This window comes from Rhinolophus hipposideros (assembly GCF_964194185.1).
Source record: "Rhinolophus hipposideros genome assembly, chromosome: 18".
NCBI lineage: Eukaryota > Metazoa > Chordata > Mammalia > Chiroptera > Rhinolophidae > Rhinolophus > Rhinolophus hipposideros.
In genome coordinates, this window is record NC_138064.1 from 35,460,847 (window position 1) to 35,482,925 (window position 22,079).

At 37.2% G+C, this 22,079-nt stretch overlaps 1 protein-coding gene across 1 annotated transcript; it reads right to left on the reverse strand.

Annotated features, from left to right (window-relative positions):
- Nucleotides 1–2,180: 2,180 nt before the first annotated feature.
- LOC308510375 (DNA-binding protein inhibitor ID-2-like) lies at nucleotides 2,181–3,285 on the reverse strand. Its single transcript, XM_081079647.1, has one exon. It carries the CDS (start codon nucleotides 3,195–3,197, stop codon nucleotides 2,793–2,795), a length of 405 nt encoding a protein of 134 aa, XP_080935773.1. The 5' UTR covers nucleotides 3,198–3,285; the 3' UTR covers nucleotides 2,181–2,792.
- Nucleotides 3,286–22,079: the final 18,794 nt, after the last annotated feature.

Below are 22,079 nucleotides of genomic sequence, written 5' to 3' on the forward strand. Positions count from 1 at the left end.
AAAATCATTACTTGACAAACATTATAATAATTTGATTCAGGCAAGAGCCATCAATTACTATAAGGAACAGGCAAGGATATTCACATAGCTTCAAATAATCTCCCCAAAGGTTGGTTATTAATTACAAGGGTTAGGAGGGATAGTATTTTTACAGTTGAGAAACTTGGAGGTCATGTCCAGGACTTGGTGATCAAAGTTAACAACACCAATACGGGAACAAGTCACAATTGCCTGCCACCTGATAGAATCAATGAGAAAAACAGCATTACTTCTTGGGGTATTCCCACCACCTATGCATAACCTGAATCTAATGAATATTAAACAAACCCAAATTGAGGGACATTCTTCAAAATAACTGGCCCTATCTCTTCAAAATGTCAAACTTGTGAAGGACAAAGAAAGACTCATTAAGATTGATCCAGATGAAGGAAGGCTGAAGCTAAGGTACATGACAACTGAAATGTAACAGGTGATTTGGGACCTGAAAAATTCTTACTACAAAGGACAAGCAGGACAGTGGGTAAAATCTGAATGAAGTCTGTGGGTTGGATAACAAAAGAAAAAAAAGATTGTCTCTTTGTCTCTTCCCTTTCACTCTGATACGTACTTGTCAACATGGTTGAAGACAAAAAATTGGAACTGTGATAATGCTGTTTTAAAACATATTTATTGTGGCTTTCAATGAAAAAAATACATATTTATTGAATGAAGTGTAGAAGTTGTAGGATAGAAAGAAGAAAATAAAAATGAATGGTAATTTTATCAACCAAATGGAGTTAACCTGTTGAGAATTTGAAGCATACCTTTCCAGAGAAAGATTAGCTAGATGGTTATCTAACTGATAGACATCAGTTATATAGATATTGTTACATGTGAGTAGGATTGCACTAGATACTGCTGTTTTGTAGCCATATAATCATCACTTAATCTCAAGGCAATATCTTATTAAAAGGAGGTGTGGTCTAATGGGAAACAGTGGTGAGGGTAGAAAGCAGAGACTTTTTTGAGGAAAAGCTTTGGACATGTGACTGTCTCTGTGGGTTCCAGGGATCTTGCTGACATGGGGTTTAGAGATTTGAAAGTGTTTGGATGGATGAAACTAACGGACGGTATAAAGAAGGAAGAGGAAGGAAAGGTAGCTTTCTTGATTAGTCAGGGATAGTGTTTAAATGGAACTGAGTGTGCTGGTTCAGTTTTTGTGGTTTAACCTATTGAAACAGCTGTTTTCATCAGTGGTGCCATTAAGACACCTTCTAAGTTGTCAGTTTTTGCCTCTTCAAACAATGCTACAGTAAACATCCTCGTACTGATGTTCTTACTCACCGACATTTTTATTTCTCTGTGATAGATATCCAAGCATGAGATTACTGGGTCTGTGGTAGTATGAATTTTAAGTTTAATTAATGATGACAGACTGCTTCTTAAAAACACTCTTAATAAATTACATTTTTGCTAGCAGTGCCTTCTCCTGGCACCCCCCACCAATAGTAGACTTTACTAAACAAGAAAATTGCTAATCTGAGATTGTATCTATCTATCTATCTATCTATCTATCTATCTATCTATCTATCTATCATCTATCTTTTTATCAATCTATCTATCCATTGATCAATACACACATGCACACACCTGGGGTGTCAAGAAAAGGTATACACATTTTAAGTGATGTTATCTATGTATTATTTTTCGAAGTTGAATTACGCTAGCAACGTGTAGTATGACGTTCACTCAAAAGATGGCATTAATCAAATGAATGCTAGTGTCACCATGTGACAGGTAGGACAAAGAATATGGGAGAAGCACAATTGTCGTTCAAGGAGCACAAGACCAATTTGAAGTGGTATTTGAAATTCAAGAACATTCTCCTGACTTAACACCCCCTGACTTCTACCTAATGGTGGACCTTAAAGGACGTGGTATACCATACAAAGCCGGCTACACTGGCAGTATTTCGGGAAGGGGGAGGGGCAATGCTGTCACAGTGAAACCACTCCTCTTACCCTTTTAATGGGGTCCTTCTCTCTATAGCCAAGGTTCTGGGATTTTCACAATGGTATTGTCTATAGATAGTTGTTAGTTGTTCTTGTGAGCGGGACTGAAGTTGGGAACGACCTATGCTACCTACCATAGGCAGTGAATTTGTCACCGCCTCTAGCAGTTTCTTTTTTTTTTTTTTTTTCAATAAACACACTTGATTTATTTTGTATAAAAGGGTTAAAGTTTACAACTAAACTTTTATAAAAAGTTTAGCATGAATAAGTACATCATTACACTTTGTATGCAGAAATATACATCTCTGCCACTATACAAGAAAACTCTAATTAAAGAGTTCACAAGGTTTCACTCAATATATATATATATATATTTATATATAAATATATACACAGCATTCAGTAGGCTTGCGTCAAAAAGGTAATTTCTGACCAAAAGACTTCATTTAAGTAACTGAATACTGGATCCTTCTGGTATTCACGCTCCACCTTTGAAAAAAGGCAAAGTCTGCTTAGATTGGGCAACTCCTTGTGATTTTTAACGTTTTCGCTCCCCATGGTGGGAATAGTATATAAAGAAACCTTCCAACTGCAGAAAGGGCATTAAAAGTCTTTTTCATAAATAACTCATATCAGTCCAGGTCAGACACCCTGGGGAAGATGATCTGATCCTTAGTTTTGCTTCCGTTTTTTTAAAAAGGTCCATTCAACTTGTCCTTGTGAAATGGTTGAAAAGTAGTAAGTTCCTGTGGATTTGTTGTCTGTTGTGCAAAGAAAAAAAGAGTCACGAACACCATTTATTCAGTCACAGAGAGCTTTGCTGTCATTTGACATTAACTCAGAAGGGAATTCAGAAGCCTGCAAGGACAGGATGCTGATGTCCGTGTTCAGAGTGGTCAGTGGCGTCCTGGACGCCGGGCTCTGTCCGGGTCGCTGGTGATGCAGGCTGACAATAGTGGGGTGCGAGTCCAGGGCGATCTGCAGGTCCAAGATGTAGTCGATGACGTGCTGCAGGATTTCCATCTTGCTCACCTTCTTGTTCTGCGGGATGCTGGGCACCAGCTCTTTGAGCTTGGAGTAGCAGTCGTTCATGTTGTACAGCAGGCTCATCGGGTCGTCCACCGGGGTTTTGCTCCGGGAGATGCCCAGGCTGTGGTCCGAAAGGCTATTTTTCCTAACGGATCTCACTGGACTGAAGGCTTTCATGCTGACCGCCGGGAAGGAGAGACCGGGAGGAAGCGGGCTGCCCTGGAGCTCAGGCCGCCGCCGCCTGCAGAACTTGCAGCGCTCGGCACCAGGCTCAGCTCAGAATTAGCAGTTTCTTAAATAGACTTTCAACTACTCCATTCTACTCTAGGTAGTAGTCTCCCATTCACCTCTTCTTCAGGAGTATGTGTTATTACCGATTCTGATCCTTTGGGGATTTTACAGTGTAAATTGGTTTGTTTTTGGCTCTCCTCAACACTGACAGGACTTTGTTGTCTCGGGTCTGATAAATGATTTACAAAACGTCTGTCTGCTTTCCATCTTCTGAAATTTTGTGGATATTATGCACTCTTCCATTCTCCCTGTCATTATGGATTTGCGACTTACAATAAATTAACTGTGAATTCATTTTAGTACGACTTCAGGATAGGGCAGGAGTAAATGTGTGTGTTTAATCCCCCATCTTTTTTCCCCCCATCAATGCTTTCATTTTTATAACTATTTTGGATATCACTTTCCATCTTTAGAGAGAATGTGGCAATAGTTCCTGAATAAAATCTGTTTTCACTTCTTTAACTATGGTCCAGCTCTGGTTTTCCTTTAACACAATACATTGGAAATCCATCCAACTTGCATGGAAAGAAAAGGCATTGTTTGAAGCAGGCAAAAACTGAATGTTGAATACATTTTAATATATTAATAACATAGATATTAATCCAATAAAAAAATGTTAACTTCTTTCCATGCAAGTTGGATGGATTTCCAATGTATTGTGTTAAAGGAAAACCAGAGCTGGACCATAGTTAAAGAAGTGAAAACAGATTTTATTCAGGAACTATTGCCATAGGGGGGTATTCCAAATACAGCATGGATACGTGGGAATTTATAGCCAAGGAACAGGATGGGAGTCAGTGGTAGGAAAATTACTAAAAGGAAGCATTAGGGGTAAGGATGGGGGGATTCTGGCTAAACCAACTTGACAGGATTCTTGCTGATGATAGGCCAGCGTGATCAGATATTAAGGATGGGGGATGAGAAATTTGATCATATGTTATAGAGATCCGACATCAAGGGTATAAATTTGATCTAAACTGACTTAGCAGGATTCTTGCTAAAACTGGGTGATACAGGTGTGACAGGACAGAAGATCGACACTGAAGCCCAAGGTTGAAGCCTAGTTTAGAAGAGGACTTAGAGGGGCCCAATTAAAGTTTGATCAAGGAAAGTGTCAATTATTAAAAGATTAAATAAAGGTGTGTGTGTGTGTGTGTGTGTGTGTGTGTGTGTGTGCGTGCACGTGTGTGTATGTGTGTGAAACATATGATTATATAACTGCAGAAAAGGATTTTAACATTGGTTACCTGACTGGAAAGAGTTTGTTAACATTGGTTACCTGGCTGGGGAAAGAAGGCATGTGTTTAGGAGGATAAGGAGTAGATTGGAAGAAGCAGGCAAGTAAAATACAAGTAAGTTACATAAAGAAAGAAGTCCACAAAAACAGCATTTGTCACATACAGTGGTCCTCCTGTATCTGTGGTTTCAGTTTCCGTTTCCGTTTTCAGTTACCTATGGTCAACCTCAGTCTGAAAATATTAAATGGAAAATTCCAGGAATAAACAATTCATGAGTTTTAAATTGCATGCCATTCTGAGTAGCGTGACGAAATCTTGTGCCTTCCTGATCTGTCCCGTCAGGGACATGAATCATTCCCTTTGTCCAGGATATCCATACTGAACCTGCGACCCACCTGCTACTTTCTTAGTAGTGGTCTCAGTTATCAGATCAACTGTCATATTATTGCAGTGCTTGTGCTCAAGTAACCCTTATTTTGCTTAATAATGGCCTCCAAGCGCAAGCGTAGTGATGCTGGCAATTTGGATATGACAAAGAGAAGCTGTGAAATGCTTCCTTTAAGTGCAAAGGTGAGTACAGTATGCTAAGATATTTTGAGAGAGAGAGAGACCACATTCATATTACTTTATTACAGTATATTGTTGTTTTATTTTATTTTTAGTTATTGTTGTTAATCTCTATTGTGCCTAATTTACAGATTAAACTTTATCATAAGTATGTACCGTGTTTCCCTGAAAATGAGACCTAGCCGGACAATCAGCTCTAATATGTCTTTTGGAGCAAAAATTAATATAAGACTCAGTTGTATATAAGAGCTGGTCTATTATATTATATTATATTATATTGTATTGTATTGTATTGTACTGTATCATATTATACTATACTATATTATATTTATTATATTATATTATACCTGGTCTTATATTATAGAAAAATAAGACCGGATCTTATATTAATTTTTGCTCCAAGAAGCATTAGAGCTGATTGTCCGGCTAGGTCTTATTCTCGGGGAAACACAGTATGTATAGGAAAAAATCATAGTATATACAGGGTTTGTTACTATAGTGGTTTCAGACATCCACTGGGGGTCTTAGAACGTGTTCCCTGTGGATAAGGGGGGACTACTGCAATTCCATTTATTTAAAATGTATATATATAAATTTGTATGTATATGTATGTACACACACTCACACACATACACACACACAATATTCATATGTCTAAGGACGTGCCTAAATGGATGCTTAAAATATATTAATTTCGCTATGGCAGATAAAAGATGGCCAAGAATTTCTTGACACCCCTTCTATCAGGGTAGACATCTATGATCCTTCCCTTGGATGTGGACAGGCTCTATGACTGCTCTGACCAACAGAATATAGCAGAAGTGAAGCTGTACCAGTTTCCAGGATTAGGCCCAGAGTGGTAGCTTCCACTTCCTTCTTTTGCAACACTTCCTTTTGGAGCCCAGCGCCACCAAGTGAGAAGTCTGACTATCCTGAAACCTAGAGGATTGAGGTGCCATGTGGAGAGAGGCCAAGGTGCTAGATATATGAGTGAGGAAACTGTCTTGGAAGTGAGAATATTTCTAAAGACGTGCTTGAAAGAATACTTAAAATATTAATTGTATCGTCTCTCAAAGCTGCTATTTCAGATGACTTACTTTCTTGCTTATGTCTTCAAAAGAGGTCATATAGTATAGTAATTAAAAACATAGATTCTGGAGCCAGACCACTTGAGTTTGAATACCATGTCTGTCCCTCATTAACTGTTTAATGTTGGGCAAGTTAGCTAAGATTATGTGCTTCACTTTCCTTATCTATAGAGTGGAGTACCTGCTATACATAGTAGTACCTGCCTGATAAGATTGTTGTGAGGATTAAATGAACTAATTCATATAAAGAACTGAGAACAGTGCCTAATAAATGTTAACTACCATTAGTAACAAATTTGTTGTTCAAATTATTTTCCCTGAGTCCGTGGAAAAAAGATATCAAGGATGGAAATATGGACATACACTTCCCTTCATTCTTAATAAATTCTTTGTTAATGAACCCAATATATATAGGCTTAAGAAAGTAGGGATAAAATCTCACACATAAGGAGGTTGTTCCTTAAGTATAAAGCACAAAATTGGCACCTAAAAGACAGTAAACTATAGCTTAATTCTATTATATGTGATAAATATCGGAGGTGCCAAAAAAAATGTATACACATGACTCATATTCATCTTTTGTTATTGGTATATATTGAGTATTACAATTTTAATACAGTTTTAAAATGTGTATACATTTTTTTGGCACCCTCTGTATTTAGATTGAAGCAAGAAAGAGCCACAATTTTAGGAACTGCAGAGGGAAACTAGGGAATCCCCACAGATTGGGGAATTTGTTGAGGACTAGGAATGTTGCCAGCAATGGAAGGGATTTAAAAGCTGAAGCTCTTCAAGACGTTAGGAGACTCTCTAGTTCTTGGAATTTATGTGTCTGTTGGAAGGCTATAGACTTCAACAAGGTCTTTGGTTAGATCCCGTCTCACCAAAATTTTAACTCCAGTTTATTGGGAAATATTTTTCTTAAGACATGGGACTTAAGACAGTGAAGGAAATAAAGGAGAAATATAGGATTCCCTCCATGGCTTGATTTAATGTAAAGCATTATCTCTATATTCATTTCTCTAAAGCTGTGCCAATGCAAGTAAGCTAAGTGGAGAGGAAATTCTCCTGATGATTCAGGCCAAAAAAACCCACTCTTAATGTATTCTGGATTTGAATTATGCGCACTGACTTTTACATTTATTTGGAAGCATTTGTTAGTTGCACTGCAACCTTCACTCTGTATTGAAATGCCCAAATTATGTGGTAATAAGAGGCATATGACCTAGTTCTCAGAAATCATTAAACTACAGAAGCATCTTTCTCCATGATATTTTAATGTCAGAGGGCAAAATGTGTTGTTTTATCTTCTTGTCTTAGGAAGTTTAGTAAATGTGGGTCTAGATGGGAAATGAAGGGAATATTGCAAACAAAATCAATTTCCTCTTTCATACACTAGCTTCAAATAATCTGTCACATATCTGGGTTGTCATTTAATTCAAGTGGGAAATACAAATTATTCAAAACAATTCTACCTCAAGCCTTCTGTAGAATTTAATGGAAGATTTAAAAAGATTCCAAAAGACTTTAAATTAGTTTTGGAGGCAAATTATATGTAATTATATACAAGGCAATATGACATGAGTTATTTTATTTGATACACGTATTTATGATCTAATTCTGAAAAGAGAATTTAGGAGTCAAATAAAGTCTGTGATAGCATTAAAGCTTTACAGTATTGTGGGATCCTAGAAAATAAAATTAATTTCACCCAGGAATATTAGGTAAGGTATTTTTACCTGGGTCCTAAGGATGACTAGGAGTTTGATTAATAGAAGGGACCACCTAAATAACAGTGTGCAAATATCTAACGTAATCAGCCAATGGCGTAGAGTCTGTTTGCACTACAACATAAGATGCATAATGAGGCGCAAGTGTGATAGATGTCTGGGAACTCTGGTGTTTAAAGACTTGGCCTTAGGTTTTCAGGTATACCCAATGATTAACTTAGATAAGCAGTTTCTACGTTACCTTACTCAGAAAGCTGGGTCAGCAAAGTGTTTAGAGATATTCCAAGGAAAACTGGGTCCCATAATTAAAGCATTTTGAAAATCTTAGGCTAAAACAATTTTGATAATTTTTTAAATTTTTTATCACAGGCCTTCTTGGCGCCTTTACTATTCTCCACTATACAGAGTTAATCTTCCAGTATGACTTCTTGGCTATGGTGTTTCAGGTGTTTTGGAAACAGTATTTAATTTGTTTTAAACATCCAATTTTAATTTAGGTTTTTTTAAATCAATGCTATCTAAGTCTTTGTTTCTTCCTTCTTTCTTTTTTGTCTCCCTTTCTCCCTTATTCCTTTCCTCTTTTCTTCATTTTCCTTATTTTTTTCTCTTTCAAGAAATTTGTAGTTAATTATAATTTAAAAAAAAAATCTGTGACTATAGGCCTGTGTTAATTTGAAAACAAAGTCTTTTGTGCACCTCTTTAAGAAACTGATTCTAAAAATGCTGATGAAAATAAGTATTCTCCATTGTTGAAATTGTATTATCTCAATTCATAGACTATGATCCTTCTGACAGTGAAACATGGCTACTCTTATATTCTTGATTTAAAAATAGTCCTTCTAACTTGGGGAAGGATACCTTTATATTTTTTCTTTTCAGTTTTAACCTAGAATGCAGCTTCCGAGTGGTGAAGAAAATAATGGGACAGCTGTCAGCCAGCCAGATCAGCTGACTTTCCTCTGCAGGACAATGGGTGGTGAGATGTCTCAGCCAAACACCCTATAACTCCTTTGTAGTTGCTAGCAGGCTTGCTGTATGCCATGCACTGAAAATTAAACACCTTTCTCATTGACATTAACCTTGTGTAAGAGGTAGAGCTAGAATTAGAACCCAGGAATCTCTGATTTCAAAACCACTCCATTTTATTGTTTGCTGCTATACAAATTAGAACTTCTCAGTAAAATCACCAAAGGAAGGCTACCATTCTTCATGTTTATTCTGATAAACTATAAAATTCAAGAACTGTATGGCAGGTGTTCATCCAGCATTTTAAAACCATTTGTTTGGTAAAGGTGGCTATTAACATACAGACAACAAACAAACAAGCAAACGCAAAACACAGAAACAAAAAAACATAAAGGAAAAAAGTAGCTTTTAAATATGGTAAGTACATTGTATTTTTTGAGATCTAATGATAATGACATCATTTTACAAATGAATGACAGAGTTACAAACACCATAAAATTTCAATTTCACGTTTGGATTAAATACAGCCCTTTTCAGATGAACACACCCTGCAAAAATTTTTTGAGAGTAAATTGTTTATTGATTGTGGCTAAATTAAAGACTATTGGAAGAAAACATTATGAAATTTAGGAAACATTTTTTCATAAATAAGTATTGTAGAAATCTAATGAAGTGTAAAATAGCAAAATTGAAAATAGAAATGAGTAACATTCATTTGTGAGAGGAAGAGAACCCATGAGATATGAAGTAGTGTAACTGCAAAGAGAAATCTTTAACCTGAGTGGTGGGAGACATTAAATCCTCCGATGAAAGTTCAGTGGAGACTGGAGAAACCTAAATGCAGGCTCCTCAGTCTGTACCAGGATTTGAGGTGTGAATAAGGAACCAGCTGACGTGTGGAATTGTTTTTTTAAAAATGTGAAAATGCTTGAGGTTGACATTTGTTAAAACTGAATCCACTAAAACGGTATAATTTTTAATAAATACACAAGAAACCAAAATGTCAAAAGATGAATCAATCTTCTCTTTTAAGATCTTTTGGAACTATGCTATTCTCACCTCTCCTATGGCGCTTTCACTTGGAAATTATTCACAACAAAAGGACAAGTCTCTCATGTTTGTGGCCATAAGGGATGAGAGATGCTATTTAAATTGTAAAAGCCCTTTTTTAAAAACATGCTTACTTTATAAAAAAGATGGCATTCTAATCTGGAGAACAATTCTTTTTCACATTTGCTACCTAATACACTGCACAGATTCAATTGATCATCTTGATGACTTTAATTATTAAATATGAAATAAATTCTCCTCTTCTCCATTAGGCTGTTTAACTTTAATCTTCATAATGAAATGGAGTAGGAAAGGTCAAGCTTTCTCCTCCTAAAACCCAAGTAGAAAATTTCATTTATCTTCTAGGCAAGTGTGGCTTTAACAAAAGATCAAATTACATAAGATGCTTAAGGAAATAGGTTCTAGGGGACAGCAAAGGACCTGAAGCCCTTTGGAAAGGTTTTCCAAGAGTTAAATATTTTCCACTCTGTTTTATTTCCCTTATCTCTTTTCCTGCCAAATACTAACCTTCCAGCCAATGAGCGGACTCTTTGCTGCTGGGCTGTCGGGGTGCTAGAACTCCACTATTCAGTCTTGAAACATACCATGCTTATGTGGGGAGGAAAAAGAATTTTCCCTCTACCCTTGTAGCTTCTTGGTTGAGATTCCCTTGTGATAAAAGACAGATTAACAAGACAAAAGCAGATAGAAGTTTAATAACATATATATGCCCTGTACATATGGGAGAGACCCAGGAAAAATGAGTGACTTTCCCAAATGGCCCAACCACGACCTTAAATACATATTGTCTCTAACTAAAAACAAAAGACGTGGCACGGGGGAGAGCCAGGTTTTCAGGAAAAGCACACTAATCAAGAGTAAGGTTGTTATGCAATTTGTTTTTTTAATTAAAATTTATTGTGGTGACAACAGTTAGTAAAATCACATAGGTTTCAAGTGTACAATTTTGTAATACATCATCTCTATATCACATTGTGTGCTCACCACCCAGAGTCAGTTCTTCTTCCATCACCATGTATTTGACCCCTTTTACCCTCATCTCCCACCCCCATCCCCCTTACCCTCTGGTAACCACTGAACTATTGTCTGTGTCTATGAGTTTTTGTTTCTTTATTAGTTTGTCTTGTTTCTTTGTTGCTTTCAGTTTTATATCCCATATATCAGTGAAGTCATATGGTTCTCAACTTTTTCTGATTTATTTCGCTTAGCATAATAATCTCAAGATCCATCCATGTTGTTGCAAATGGCATTGTTTCATCTTTTCTTATGCCCAAATAGTGTTCCATTGTGTATATATACCACAGTTTCTTTATCCAATCATCTATCAAAGGACACTTTGGTTGTTTCCATGTTATGCAGTTTTAAGTCCATGCCTCTTCATTGATAAGAGTTTCTAGAGATTTAGTCACCCTCCTCTTCCTGGTACAGAGAGGGAGACACCCTTACAAATGGAGATTTCCCTTATAAATGCAAACACCTCTTACAAAAAAGTAATTTCTACTAGGTTTTTAGAGTGCTCTGTCTTGTCTGCTGATTTTTGTTTTTTAAATTATCAGCCTAGAATAATCCATATGCCAAAGAGGCATATTTTAGGGAGACAAATTCTGCTCCCTTGAAAGTCAGCAGAGAATAGGTACTACCTCAGGGTCACATGTATCACTAATATGGCAACATTTAAAAAAATGAATAGTTATTGAACCCCAATATGTGTGTCCATCTGCCTGTGTGCAGTGGCCAAAAGAACACAATGATCAGGAGTTTGCAGTAGAGAAAGGAAGTACTTTATTAAGATTGGTGCCAATCCAGAGTTCAGGTGAGCTTGTACACTGGAAGACCGGCTTACAGGTTATTTAGGGCAAAAATCACAAGACACTGTGGATTAGGAATTTGGGGGCTGTGTTAGGAGCTGACTGGTCGAAGGTGAGGTAAGGGTAATGAATCATTTCTTCAATTCTTGAGGACAGCTCTGGGGTCAGCTCTGGCATCCTGTCTGGTTTCATGAAGAGGTATCAGAGGGGGTCAATCTACCTTAGGGCTCGGAACTGAAACATAACTTATCAAGATGTGATCTTTAGCCTGTGGGAGGTTCAAACCTTGTGACCATTACTCAGGACCGGGCTACTGTTTTCTGCTGCCTCGGGGGAAAGGCTAAGGTCTGTGAAGTATGCAGAGAGAAGAAAGCAAAATGATTGCTAAAGCTATAGTCACAAATCGAATCAGAATTATGAGGATCCTCAGTTTCAGTCCAGTGATGTGTAACTATGGGGAAACATTCTGAGAAATACATCATTAGGTGATTTCATCCTTGTACCAACATCATAGAGTGCACTGACACAAACCTAGGTGGTATTACCTACTACACACGTAGGCGGTATAGTAAAGCCTATTGCTCCTACGCTACAGACTTGCACAGCATGTTACTGTACTGAGTGCTGTAGGCAACCGGAACACAATGGTATTTGTGTATCTAAACATATCTAATATAGAAAGGTACAGTAAAAACATGGTAGAAAAGATAAAGAGATGTACACTCGTGTAGGGCACTTTCCATGGAACTTGCAGGACTGTAACAGAGTGAAATGCTTTTTCTGTCTCTCTCCTTTCTCTTCTCTCTCTTTCTCTCTCTCTCTTTCTCTCTCTCTCTTTCTCTCTCTCTCTCTCTCTCTCTCTCTCTCTCTCTCTCTCTCTCTCTCTCTCTCTCTCCCTTCCCCCCACTCAAGCTAATAGCTACTGCTATATATATGTTCATTAATTAGAGGAATTCTGCCTGAGGCTTGAGTATTTTACATATTTTGCAAAAACAGCCCCTGGCCAGGAAGGGGCATCTCCTGAGGAGGTGGGAAATATGTACAAAACAATGACTGATGATCAAAGATTTACAGGAGCCTCATGAAGGGGCTCAGATCAGCAGGGGTCAGTGGAATCCTGCTGACTGAGAACAAAGAGATTTGGAGATTTCTCACTCTTCCTCACCTACCTCTTGTCCTGCCCCTCCTCCCTTTCCTTTACATAAAAGACACTGGAAATTGAGGCTGTTAAGATGGATTTGTGGAAGTATTAAAGCCCCCCCCCCTCCATTTTCTTGATGAATAAACCTTTCCTTATTTCAAGGAATTCGAATGACATTTTGAATATTGGCCTTTTGAATTGTTGGTCCCAAGACCCTTTGTAAACATACAAGAACTTTATATCTTTAGCATGCATTTTGTTTTAAACCAAGCTAGCTGTGGTTAGCCTGATAGAACTATGACTTGCTTGCACCAGATCCTTCTACCTGTACACGTACCATATGTCCACTCCCTTTAGTCATCAAGTCCTTAGGACATTAGGTTCTGGTCCAAATTCACTTAAGAACAAAACGTCAGATCTATCCATCATGACCAAGACACAATAACCAGACCTCAAACTAGCATAAGGTTTCAGTCAAACAAGGATAACACCATGGCCTCAGTCATGTTTCAGCTCTAGACTCATGAAAGACTTCATCCCCTTGAAACCAGACAGAACGACGCTGTGACTGACACGTGGACCGGAAGCCAGGATCAGTTGATCCCTGCCTTAGGCCCCACCAATCAGCAGAGCCCATGACCCCCACTCCCATAGTAACCATGATTAATGATTTGTCCATTATATAACATAGCCACTAGAGGCCATTGGGGAGCCAGGTTTGTGAGAGCAGCAGCTCACCTGTGTCTCCGGGTTTGATGCCAATTCCTTCAATAAACATTTACTTTCTTTGCTGCAGTCTCATATTTGTGTCTTGTTTGGATTGGATGTGTATAGGCAAAGGGACCCCTTGAACCAGTAACAGACTGAAAATTGCTCTGGGTAACTCAGTGAATGAGTGGTGAGCAAATGTGCAGGTGAAGGACATCACTGTAACTACTGTAGACTTTATAAACACTGTATACTTAGGCTACACTAAATTTGTAAAAACTGTTTTTTTTTTCCCAATAGTAAATTAACTTTAGCTTCCTGTAACTTTTTACTTTATAAACTTAAAAAATGTTGAACGTTTTCACTCTTGTAACAACACTTAGCTTAAAACACAAACATGTGGTACAGCTATACAAACATTTTTTTCTTTATATCTTTATATTAATAGCTGTGAGTAATGTTACGACGGCTATGACTTCACTAGGTGACAGGAATTTTTCAGCTCTGTTAATTATCTTATGGGATCATTGTCATTGACCAAAATGTTACGTGGTGCATGACTATACATTCAACAAAATGGGAAGGGTTCTTTGTTATTTAAGAGCACTGTATCCGAACTTAAGTGTGTATCCAAATCATTTGCAGGGTTTGTTAAAACAGATTGCTAAACTCGAACCCTAGAATTTCTGATTCAGTAGAAGGAAGGTGGAGAAGAAACGGCATTTCTAACAGGTTCCTGGGTGGCTCCTGTTGCTGGTGTGGGGACCACACTTTGAGAACCACTTTAGAGTTCAAATAGGTGAGCTGTGACACACTTGTGTGCTTCAGATGGGTTTCAAATGAGCTGAAATATGACTACCTCATCTTTGAGGTAGTAAGTGTGTTGTAGAAAGGCCAGAGCCATAAGCCTGTTATCTCTTGAGGGGGAGCAGATTTTGCTACCTCAGAATATGTCTCTTTGGCATAAAGATTCTTTTGAGTCAAAGGCAATCAAAGCCTAGCAGATTCAGGAAAACTCTTTATAGTCCCTCTCAAATGCATAAATTTACATTGGAAAGAGGACCCTGCCTTGAAAAGAGCTATTAGCAGAGGTGCCTTTTTACCTAAGAAACTTATCTGCATAACAGAGTAACCTTTGTTTTTCAAACAGCTTCTTTGCCTTCCTGTGAAAGGTCTTCCTCTGTTTTGTATCCCTAGGTCCCTAGCCCTTTCCTTAGCTCCAGATGTTATAAAGCTTCAATTACCGGACTGCCTTTTGGGTCATATATTTTTAAGGGGCTCCAGAACATACAAAACTAAATCTGTTTTTGTCCTGTTAATTTGTCTGATATCAATTTAATTATTATACCAGCCAAACAACCCAGAAGGATAGATGGAAAATTTTCCCAACCAGACAGTCTTGTCTGTTAATATCCCAGTGTGCCGCATAATTATTACTTTTGAAATATGCCATGACATTAGAAATTTGTGGAAGGTTTCAATTTTACAGAACTTTAAGGTTTCTCATATTTTAATTCTATTGGGAAAAAATTCAGTAGGCATATATCTTTGGCATAGAATACTTAAAATGAGGCAAGGAATCCCGTTATATTCTACAAGAACAGTTATAGTCTACAAGAAGGGAAAGGAATTGATAAGGTAGGTAGATAGAAATGAGCAGAAGGAGAGCCTTAGACCTGGTTTGAAAGCCCCTTGCTGCAGCTCCTACTTGGGTCAAGACCCCCTGCTGCTGGCCTTACTTAGGGCACCAATGCCTTACTAGCCCACCAGGATTCCAGGCTTACACATACCCCTAAATCAAAGAGATGTGTTGTTAGAAGCTAGAGAAGGGAGGAGGACATCCCACTTATCAGAGTATACGTCCTGCTTATCAGGACCATTTTAGTGAGCTCAAACAAATCCTAAAACGAAAATTGACAGACACTGCCTTGAGAACCAAAAGGGAGGACTGGGCACCTTAGCAGGAGAGAAAGAGATAAAGAAGAGGGAGGGGGGAGGCAATTCTACCCACAGAAATAAAAGCCTCCATGCAATGTAAGGAGAGGCCTTTCCCCCTTTTGGGATTGGTCTGTTCCACGTCTTGGAGTGTATCTGCCTTTACTAATAAACTTCTCACTACCCTATACCTGCACAAAACTCTGCCTTTCAATTGAATTGTCTCCTTCAAGAAGACAAAGAGCTGAGACTATTATCACAACCCGGTAACAGAATGAGAATATTTGTTGAGCAAGTTTTTTGTGGTAGGCACAGGCCAGGCACTTAATTAAATTAGTATGTTATTACGTTTAGTTTTTACCACAACCTAATCTGATAGCTACTATTTTGCTCGTTTACTCTCACTTAACTGGGATGTAGAATACACAAGTAATTTGCCCAATGTCACAGGGCGTGCAGGTGAAACCAGAGCTAAACTCAGTTATCTATGACTTGAAGTCCCAAGCGCGATGATATGCTCTCAGGGGTGAAGCAAATGGTAGGGCTCTTTCTCTGCATCATCTGAAATTGGAGCAGCTTCAGAAAAAGTAAAGTCACACTGAGGTTCTATCTAAGTTCCCAGTGAAAAGGCAACTAAGGAGAGTATGGCTTTATTGGTTTGCTCAGCTTAGAGAATTTAGGTTTGCAGGCGATTATCTAGCTAGAAGTTTTAAGCATGTGATTTACCCTGCTTTTTCGTGTGTGCGCTTGTGCGGTTGTGTTTCCCTTCTGACGTTTAGCTATAGTTGACACATATCTATAGTGTGTTACAATTTTTGGCTGTATTATGTAGGCACAATGAAGTGAGAATTGAGCAGTTATGTGATAGTGGGTTGGAGGGCCCACACTTTGGGGGTAGGTTTTTTCTGGCCTCCACAGCACTTTGTCTAGAAGCCATCTCTCATTGCCAGTGCACCCAGCCTTCTCTGGGTTTCAGTTTCTTCCACCTTTTCATTCTTGCCTACTTTGTTTTCCTACCACCTTAATTTCTAACTCATTACCCTCTTTACATTTAATTTGCAGTTCTATTTTACTTGAGCTTCCATTTACCATTTATAATGTTAAAAAGGCTCATTAATTTCTTTTACTGTGGCTTCCTTCACATTTATTTCCTGTTTGAAATGTGCCCCATTCACAATGGGGTGCCTAAATAAGGGTTTTATCTGGATGCTTTATTAATTACTTTAGCTGATTTTCTTCAGTTACTTTAATTAGTGTTGTGTTGTATTATTTTTATCTCTTGACTCCTCAAATTAAAAGTTTACCTTTTGCTGTATTGAATTTATGTGCAGAAAAAGAAACCACTTCAGTGAGTTGAGGCTTGTACCTGGGAAATGTATTGCAATTAAAAACACGTGGGACCTTGAAAGGTTGCCATTCAATAATAGGTGAAAGGCTAACATCCAGAGAGATTAAGAGATTGGCAGGTAGTAATACTAGTGGAAACAGATTTGAAATCAGCTAGACCTGTATTTGAATCTTGGATTTTAATGACCAGTTCTGAAATTACCACTGATTTCAGGCAACTCACTTAATAGTTTTGAACATGTTTCCTCATCTAAAAAGTGGGGATAATAATAATGCAGGGTCATTGGAAAAACTAAAATATTGGTGTCAGCAGAGTATGTGGTACACATTAGGCTTTTAATAATTAGTAGCTGTTGTGATTGCTAGCATATAATTCAATTCAATTAAAATATATTTCTTAACTTATTGTCTTTTATTTACACAAATTCTAGGTTCATGCTGATAAAGCATAATTTTCAAAAAGGTAAAAATCACTTTTATATAATAGGCATATTATATAAAAGATTTAAGAGAACTCTAATTAATGAGGGAACCAGTAAGATGTTAAAACTGATTAAAAAAGAGAGTTTGATTTACAGGGATTTACATTCTATGCTAGGCAAAATTTATTAGCATCTCTATGAAAAGAATGATTGGAATTGCTATAGGCTGGAGATATTTTTTATAGGCTGGAAATATTTATAGGCTGGAGGTATTACTATGCAGTTTTCTACAAGTGAATTTCTATCTGTAAAGAGTTTGTTAAATAATCTAGTCAATGAGACAATCAAAGGTTCATATCCCCATGGAATTAGATATCACTTGGAGAATCTACCAGACAAATGACCGACATTACACTGGAAGGGCACCCAGTGATCTCTTGTGCTTTTTTCCCCAAGTCTTTTGCAGTTTTCCTGATGTTCTCAACCTCCTCCATGTGATGATAACATAATCTCCAAATATATTGATCACAAAAAGGGTAGTCTCATTAGGTTTTACATGATTATTAACACAGGGTGCAGAAAAACTATTACTTATCTATATAGGCTTTGAATTTGCTTTGCAAATCTAGAACCAGCCAATGCTATGAAACTACAAAAGTCACAGAAGTAACACTGATTTTGAAAATTTTATGAGGAATCTTGACTGGACTTTTTAAAAGGCTCTGCAATTTATTCTTTTCTCCCAAGATCAGTCAACCAAATTCAAGAAAATCTCTTCATCAGACGTCACTTGTAGTACCTATAAATTCGGATGGATTTCTTTTTGAAGTCTCTAAAATTTGCTGAGGTTTCTGGTCTGCTAGTAAGTGATCTACCTTTCCTTCCCTGATGCCAGTTTTCCTGGGAGGACATTGCAGATATTGAATCCATGTATAAAGTCAAACGTGTCCCTTAATAGTGGCTCATTGTGGAAGATTAAATGAGACTCGTTCTCAGATATGATACTCCAGATGCAACACTGATTTATCTAATTACGTTTGTGGTAAAAAGGAGAAGCGATAGTTATTGAATCGATACAAATAACCTTATTGCCTTAAATGCTAAGAAGGCTTAAAGTAAATGTGAATTTGGCAGAGGGCAGTCCAGTAAGAATTAGATTCCATTTAAAAATACTTCCTATCAGTTTTCAAAAGCAGAATTTACTAAATTGAGGATAAGAAATAGCTTAAGGAAAGGAGCAAGGGCTTCCTCATATATACATAAAAAACTACAATATTAATAATATTCCAAGTAAGTAGCCATAATTAAATTTCCCTCATCAATGCTCTCAGTCTTATGTAATTCTTGTCTTCTGGAACTTGGGTCAGGAGATATTTTCATGAAACCATTTGCTTCTGGACTAAGAGAGTCCTGGAAATCCTGACTCAGGCCACAGGCACTTTCTGAAAGTTGTCTAAGTGATACCATTTTGGAACTCTGTGCCCAAGAACCTATTTCCTGAAGGATCAGTAGTTTTAAAAAACCTTGTATTATACGAGTATAGTCCTTTTTAATGAGGCTATTTTCACATGAAACTGTCCTTGGTTGAAGATATAAACTATGACCAGGAACTTAGAGCAGAGCTTTCAGGCAAGAACCAAAGTAAAATGAACTATCTGTAGAGGCCACAAACTGAATAAATGTGATTAATTTATTGTTGGGATATTATTTATCCCAATAATATTGTGATGGAGGAGAATAAAATTATTTATTGGAGCATAGTACATATTATTTCATAAGAGTTGGATCAGTGTTACCCCTGAAATTAAAAATAAGTTATGGACAGTGGGGGCATTGACAAATCTATAAGGCCTTTCCATAAAATGTAAATTTTCTGAAATACTTAAATTGGTAACATATTTACCTTAATCTAAGAAAGGTTGAGTGTTTCTTTGATTTGACAATGCTTCTTACGAAGATTTCCCTCTATTGGATCTAATTAGGATCCATATGGAACACATCAGGCAAACCAAATTATTTATAGCGTCAAAGCAAAAATTGTACCTGAGAAAGTTAAATAGGCAAGAATGAATTTATTCAAGGCCATTGTCTTCTGGAACTTGGGGAGAGAAGCCAAAACTAAAGTCTTAACTTATTTCAACTCTGTTGAATTAAAGATCAAGAGAGTTTGTAAGAGCTGGGTATGTGTGTGTGGGGAGGGTGGGGGTACATAGTAGGTAGGCCACCTGTGTTGGCTAATTGGTCTTAGCCATAAAAGAAGAAAGCTTTCTTGTACCTTCATGACAGGAGATAGTTTAACAATTTGGAACAAGGCTCCTGCGAAAGGTAGGCTCCTGTTCTCCCATAGAGTATGAGAGACAGGAGTACTAACTCCTTAATGAAGTCACATTTCAAAGGGATGGCTCCTAGGTCCTTGCAAAAGACAGTCCTAGGCGATAAAACTGGCAAGGGGACAGAAAAGGAATTTCATCTCGAAGAGACAGAGAAAAAATTTCCAATTACAAGTTTTCTAAAGTAAGTGCTCTAAGAAAGGGAGGTTAGAGGCCTAAAGTCAGGATGAAGCTCATCTAAAGTTTAGCCGAGCTGAGGGGGACATTAAGGCCCTCTTGGTCAATAGCATCCCTCCTTTTATTAGATGGAAGAACAAATCTTTGTGATTTTCCAGGGGCCCTCTGCAAAATGTCAAAGATAGCTTTAGTTGTAAAAAGATACCCTGAAAATTTTATTTTATTTCTTTTTCTAAATGTAGGATGTGATCTGAGGAAGGCAAGTTGAAGAGTTGTTAGAGGAGATTGTTTTCAATATTTAAAGATAGGATGTGGGTTCCTGAGAAACAACAATTGGTTTTCTATTTAATCAAAGTGAAAATAAAATATATAAGCATAAAAGAAAGTAACTCAAGTGTAAGGAAACTTAACTCTTTCACGTGTAAGAACATTTTTGTTCTTAGTTGTTTTTTAAAAAAAATTATTAATATTATTAATCAAGTATATGTGTCAACATAAAGAACAGGAAGTTATTCTGGTAAGAAACTCTGCTATCTAGACATATTTATAAACGGTAAAGAATCATCTTTCAAATTGTAGATTAAGGTGCTAGGAAATAAGCCCTTCAAAACTAAGCAAAATTTGCTAAAAATTTGATACATTTCATATATTTTTTTCTCTAAACTCAGATGTTATAAACAAAGCAAATAAAATTCACTTGTTTCAACTTTTGTCCTTTGCAATGTTGTCTCATATTCTGGGACAAACTGATATTTATGTTAGGACAAAATTACTTTTTTTCTTTAAAAATAGAAATACATATTCAGTTGAAGTTTCCTATTGCCTAATATAGTCTCAACCACCCATAATATTTTAACTTTTAATCATAGAATTTAACTTCTATTGCACAGAGATAGCTGAGAGATAGGTAACTGAAAACTGTCAGAGATAAGCATTTTAGTAGACTGTAACTGTGAATACACATAACTTTCTTTAGCCACACACAGTACTTTTACATGTTAAAGCACCAAAAATGAACATGTTTTATTGGTATGACCCAAAGAGTCAGTCACTCTACAGCATGTAAAAATAAAAAATAAACTTAAAATTATGGTCAGTAACTAATATTTCAGTATTTTTTCTTACTTAGAAATTATGTAGGTACCCCCAAATAATCTATTAACTAATTTTAATATTGACTCAAGGGTTTAAGTTACCTAAAGATCTTAGAAATTATGTTTAAGTTGATGTATTACACATCATTATTGTTGATATAAAAAGTTTGTTAGAACGTTTCAAATTAGTTTAACACAATATATTTTTCATAATCTGAAATATAATGTAGAAACAATGTTAGGAAGTTCATATGAACTATTTTGTTCATGAAGAAACAACCCAAGTCTAATGAGTAGAGGCTGGAAGAGTTTTGAAGTACATGCTAGGAAAAGCCTACATTGCTGTGAATGGACCATTAAGGATGATTCTGGTGAGAGCTCAGAAAGAAGAGTGGAGAGCTGTAGTGAAAGCCTAAATCTTCTTAGAGAATCCTAAGTCATCCTGAACAGAATGTTGGCAGGAATATGGATGGTAAAACCATTCTGATGTGGTCTCAGATGGAAATGAGGAATGTTATTGGCCAATGGAAGAGGAGCCATCTTGTTATAAAGTGGCAAAGAAATAGGCTGAATTGTGTCTGTGTTCCAGTGTTTTGTGGAAGATGGAACTTGGGAGTGATGAGAGTGGATATTTAGCTAAAGCTATTTCTAATAGCTTTAAGAATTAATTGCATTAAAGGAGAGGTCTGGCTCCTCTTGACTACTTATAGTAAAACGTGAGAAGAGAGAAATGATTTCAAGACAAGAGTAGGAAGCAAAATTGAAAGATTTAGAACATTTTCAGCCTATTCATATTAAAAACCTGAAAAAGTATGTTTAGAAGAGAATACTAAGGGTGGCCAAATGACCATTTGATAAGATTTGTATGGATCAGCCATCTCAGTAGAAGCTAGGTACTGTTGTCCAAGAAAATGGAAGAGTGATCCTGAAAGCCATTCAGAGATCATCAGAGCTGTCACTCCCATCACAGTTCGAGGGTGGGTATCTATATGTCAGGGTTGGTGAAGGGGGCAGGACTTGCAAGGGCCTAGGAGGCAGAGTGTTTGCAACAGAGGGGCTGTTGGCACCTTTGGGACCTTGGTGCATGCTGCCTGGTACCACCTCACATCTCAGGGTTCCACTCTCCACAGTTTGGTGCTGTGATTT